General features: G+C 40.9%; 1 protein-coding gene across 1 annotated transcript; it reads left to right on the top strand.

Moving 5' to 3' along the window:
• Nucleotides 1–1,961: 1,961 nt before the first annotated feature.
• LOC121855156 (integrin alpha-PS2-like) lies at nucleotides 1,962–4,307 on the top strand (the record flags this gene model as incomplete). Its single annotated transcript, XM_042350024.1, has 4 exons — nucleotides 1,962–2,114; nucleotides 2,470–2,670; nucleotides 3,640–3,815; nucleotides 4,168–4,307. Coding segments are annotated over 3 exons (513 nt in total), but the record flags the coding sequence as incomplete, so codon positions are not given.
• Between the last annotated feature and the right edge of the window lie 317 nt (nucleotides 4,308–4,624).

Below are 4,624 nucleotides of genomic sequence, written 5' to 3'. Positions count from 1 at the left end.
TAGCAGGAGGCCCCGCCCCCAGACCCCTGCCATATTAAACAGAAAGTATTTTTTGATATCTGGTACTAGTGAAAGCAACTTGGTGGAGGGGTCAGCGTGTAATTTTACCTGTTTAGTGGACATGAGAGTACTGAACGGGTCGGTTGTAAACACACAGATGACACGCGGTGACTTTGCAGATTTCCCGAGGAATATTTACAGTAAATAATTCATCTTTCGCCATTTCTTCCAAAATAATGACCATCCAAGAATGTTGAAATGAAACGTAACCTATATCTAAAGTCCAAGAAATAAAACATTAACTCTTTCTATAGAAACTGGCGGAAACGTTAAAACGAATCTTAACCAGTGACTTAATATCAAGAAATCTAGGAGTGAGTGACTATAACATCAGTTCATAACACTTTTCCCTCTCCTCACCCTTATCGATATATTTCTGGACATTTCTAAAGCCTTTGATACTGTCGACCATACCCTCCTCCTGTCAAAGCTTGAACATTACGGCGTTAGGGGCCTGTCCCACAATTGGTTTACGTCATATCTGTCCAACAGGAAGCAGTATGTCTGCTACAATAATCATCAATCTGACTCCTCACCAATTTTGTATGGCATCCCCCCAAGGTTTCATTCTCGGTCCTGTGCTGGTCTTGTTGTACATAAATGATATAGTTCACGCCAGCGCACTCGTAAAATACAACTTATTTGCCGACGATAGTAACCTTTATGCCAGCACTGAACACTGAATTGACTAAAGTCAGGACCTGGGTAACACGTAATAAACTGACTTTAAACTTTGACACAAAAAACCCACAACACGATCATTCACAGAAGGAAAAACTTACCCCCAGACTTGGACACCCTGTACCTTGGAAATACAATCTTCAAACGTGAACAAAATATTTAATTCCTCAGAGTTATTGTTGATGATAAACTTAGCAGGAGGAACCACATCAAGCCATTCAAAGTAAAGTCAATAAACAGTGCTGTATTTTGTGTCAAACTCGACAGTCACTCACTCTCACAGCAATGAAAGAAATCTATCATAATCTTGCTTACCAACACCTGATACACTGTCACACACTATGGGGGGCCTCTGGCTCTTCAGAAACACAACCCCTGATCACTGCACAGAAGAGAGTTGTGCGGACAATGACCTACTTGAAAAAACTGATCACACTATCAAACAATTTGCTAAATTGAAAATGTTAAAATTCCAAGATATTAACACCTACTGCTGTGCCCTATTTGTTTACAAAACTGCCAATCACTTGGTTGACAATAATCATTTCCAGTTCCGGAATAATCAGAGCTACTAAGACCACCCTCCATGCGCTCCTCTCAGTCCCAAACCTCCATAAAATATCACGGTGTGAAGGTGTGGAACAACTTACCCCCACCCATCCGAGCAAAGACTATGCTCCCTTCCTTTAAATCATCTCTTAAAAAAATTATATTGTATAAGTATTAATTTTTTTTGTAATACCTACTTTATATTCCAACTTTTATTGTACCACCAAAACCATTATATCAGAAATTATTATGTAGATAGACAGAAATTACCATTGCAATAGATATATTTGCCAACTAGACATGACCCATGTTGTACTGCTTCCCTCTCTTATCATATTTATGTATATCAACTCCACTGTATAATATGTATGTACTTATAATATAAATGTAAAAAATAATAATAAAATGAATATATATATATCGAAGTGATAACCGTGGTAACATTCTGATATGTTCTTATGACCACCAAGCTATTGTACTATTCCAGATGATTCTAAATGTTACATAATACTTCCTTGAGATAAATGTACAGTATACATCATGTGCCTAAAAGAGAGCTCAGGTTCTCAACTGGCTCAGTCAAGTTAATAATGTTATTATTTTCCACTCTGTATCTGTGTTTTTCTGGCTAAATAAACTGCTTCAATGTCAGTATATCCCTCTATCACCAGGTGGGGTCATACTTCGGGTACAGTGTGGCAGTGGGTGACATGAACGGAGACAGGCTGGCGGACGTGGTTGTGGGTGCCCCGTGGTACACACACCTTCAAGGCTCTCAGGACTACGAGGTGGGGCTGGTGACACTCTACACCCAAACACCGCAGGTATGGTGACCACGCTACAGTACCACCTGTAGCAGGAAGGGTGATTAGTGTTCATTACCTGGAGGTATAAGATTATGTGTTTATTATTGGCCGTCTGGAGAGTCAAGGCAGTACATAGATAGTGGTGGTTTGTCAAACTGAACAATAATTTTATTGATAACATGTACTGTATCCAAACCTAGTGAATCCTAATCTAACCTAACCAATCGTAATCACACCGAACCTAACCTCACCTAACCAAACCTCACCTCACCAAACCAAACCAAACCAAACCAAACCTAACCTAACCAAACCTAACCTAACCAAACCAAACCAAACCTAACCTAACCACACTCCCCCTCTCTCTACCCCACAGCACAACTTCCAGCTTAAAGTCAAACTCACTGGTGTCCGTTCACGCAGTCACTTCGGGTTGTCTGTTGCCTGCCTGGGTGACATCAACAGAGACGGGTATGATGACCTGGCTGTAGGGGCACCCAGGGACGGTCCTAGCGGCAGGGGAGGTGTCTACATCTTCCTAGGCAGCCCCAAAGGTCTCGACAAGAAGCCCTCACAGGTGGGTAGCCAACAGAGGCACGTGTACTTGGGGTGTTATTCCATTTACAAGTCTTGGTGTTGAGTCTGTGTTTATGTCGGATTGAACAGGCTTTTGTGTTTTGTTTACTTGTTTGGTGGTATAACCTTTGTTTACTTGTTTGGGGGTATAGCTTTTGTTTACTTGTTTGGTGGTATAGCTTTTGTTTACTTTTTTGGGGATATAGCTTTTGTTTACTTGTTTGGTGGTATAACCTTTGTTTACTTGTTTGGGGGTATAGCTTTTGTTTACTTGTTTGGTGGTATAGCTTTTGTTTACTTTTTTGGGGGATATAGCTTTTGTTTACTTGTTTGGTGGTATAGCTTTTGTTTACTTTTTGGGGATATAGCTTTTGTTTACTTGTTTGGTGGTATAGCTTTTGTTTACTTGTTTGGGGGTATAGCTTTTGCTTACTTGTTTGAGGGTATAGTTTTTGTTTACTTGTTTGGGGTATAGCTTTTGTTTACTTGTTTGAGGGTATAGCTTTTGTTTACGTGTTTGGGGGTATAGCTTTTGTTTACTTGTTTGAGGGTATAGCTTTTGTTTACTTGTTTGAGGGTATAGCTTTTGTTTACTTGTTTGAGGGTATAGCTTTTGTTTACTTGTATGAGGGTATAGCTTTTGTTTACTTGTTTGAGGGTATAGCTTTTGTTTACTTGTTTGAGGGTATAGCTTTTGTTTACTTGTTTGAGGGTATAGCTTTTGTTTACTTGTTTGAGGGTATAGCTTTTGTTTACTTGTTTTGTTTGTCTTTATGTGTGGCTTTCGGTGTCAAATTAATCCCCAGGTATTCTATCTAATTACTGTTTACTTTGACGTTCCCAGTAGGTATTTCTGTCTAATTACTGTTTACTTGACGTCCCCAGCACGTATTTCTGTCTAATTACGGTTTACTTGACGTCCCCAGCAGGTATTTTTGTCTAATAACTGTTTACTTGACGTCCCCATCAGGTACTACTGTCGGAGTCGCTGGCGCAGGATAGCGTGAACACCTTCGGGTGGTCTCTGGTGGCGGGCGAGGACCTGGATGGGAACGAGTACCCCGACCTGGTAGTTGGCGCCCACGACACTAACAGCGCCTTCGTCTTCCGCACTAGACCCGTCGTGTAGGTTAACGCTACCATTAAGTAAGTATCTCTCTGACTCACCTAGACCACTTGTGACTCACCTAGACCGTTTATGACTCACCTAGACCGTTTATGGCTCACCTAGGCCGTTTATGACTCACCTATACCGTTTATGACTCACCTGGACCGTTTATGACTCACCTAGACCGTTTATGACTCACCTAGACATGTAATACCTTAACCTAACCTAACCTAACCTAACCCAACCAAACCAAACCCACCTAACCCAACCCAACCTACCCCCACTTAACCTATCATAACCTAACCCAACCAAACCTAACCAAACATAACCTAACCCAACCCAACCAAACCTAACCAAACCTAACCTAACCTAGCGTTCCTCCTGCCACAGATTCAAGTCCAAAAGCGGGATAATGGACTTAGACGTCAGGGGATGTTCGCTTCAGGACTCTACCGAGGTGCCATGTGTGTCTCTCCAGTACTGCCTGAGTTACACTGGTCACCGCGTCCTCAATACCCTACGTAAGTACCTTGACCTTGGTGTGTGATGTTGGTGTTCTGCTAGGGGGGTATTTTTCTGTCTTTATTTCTCCTTGTTTCTCTCTCTCTCTCTCTCTCTCTCTCTCTCTCTCTCTCTCTCTCTCTTTTTTGTCTATTCTATCTATTTATCTATATCTTTTTCTCTTTCTCTATCTTAATCTCTCTCTAAATCTCCCTATATAACTTAATCTAATCTAAATTAACTTAAGTTAGATTAGATTGGGGAGATTAGGTTAATTTAAAGTCAATTCTATTCGTAGCTTCCCTGTGTGTGTTAGGTTAGGTTAAATGACGTTAGATTATGTTAA

The sequence above is a fragment of the Homarus americanus genome, unplaced genomic scaffold, assembly GCF_018991925.1.
Source record: "Homarus americanus isolate GMGI-L3 unplaced genomic scaffold, GMGI_Hamer_2.0 scaffold33553, whole genome shotgun sequence".
Taxonomy (NCBI): Eukaryota; Metazoa; Arthropoda; class Malacostraca; order Decapoda; family Nephropidae; genus Homarus; species Homarus americanus.
Note: the sequence above shows the minus strand (reverse complement) of the source record. Positions and strands in the feature narration are given on the sequence as shown.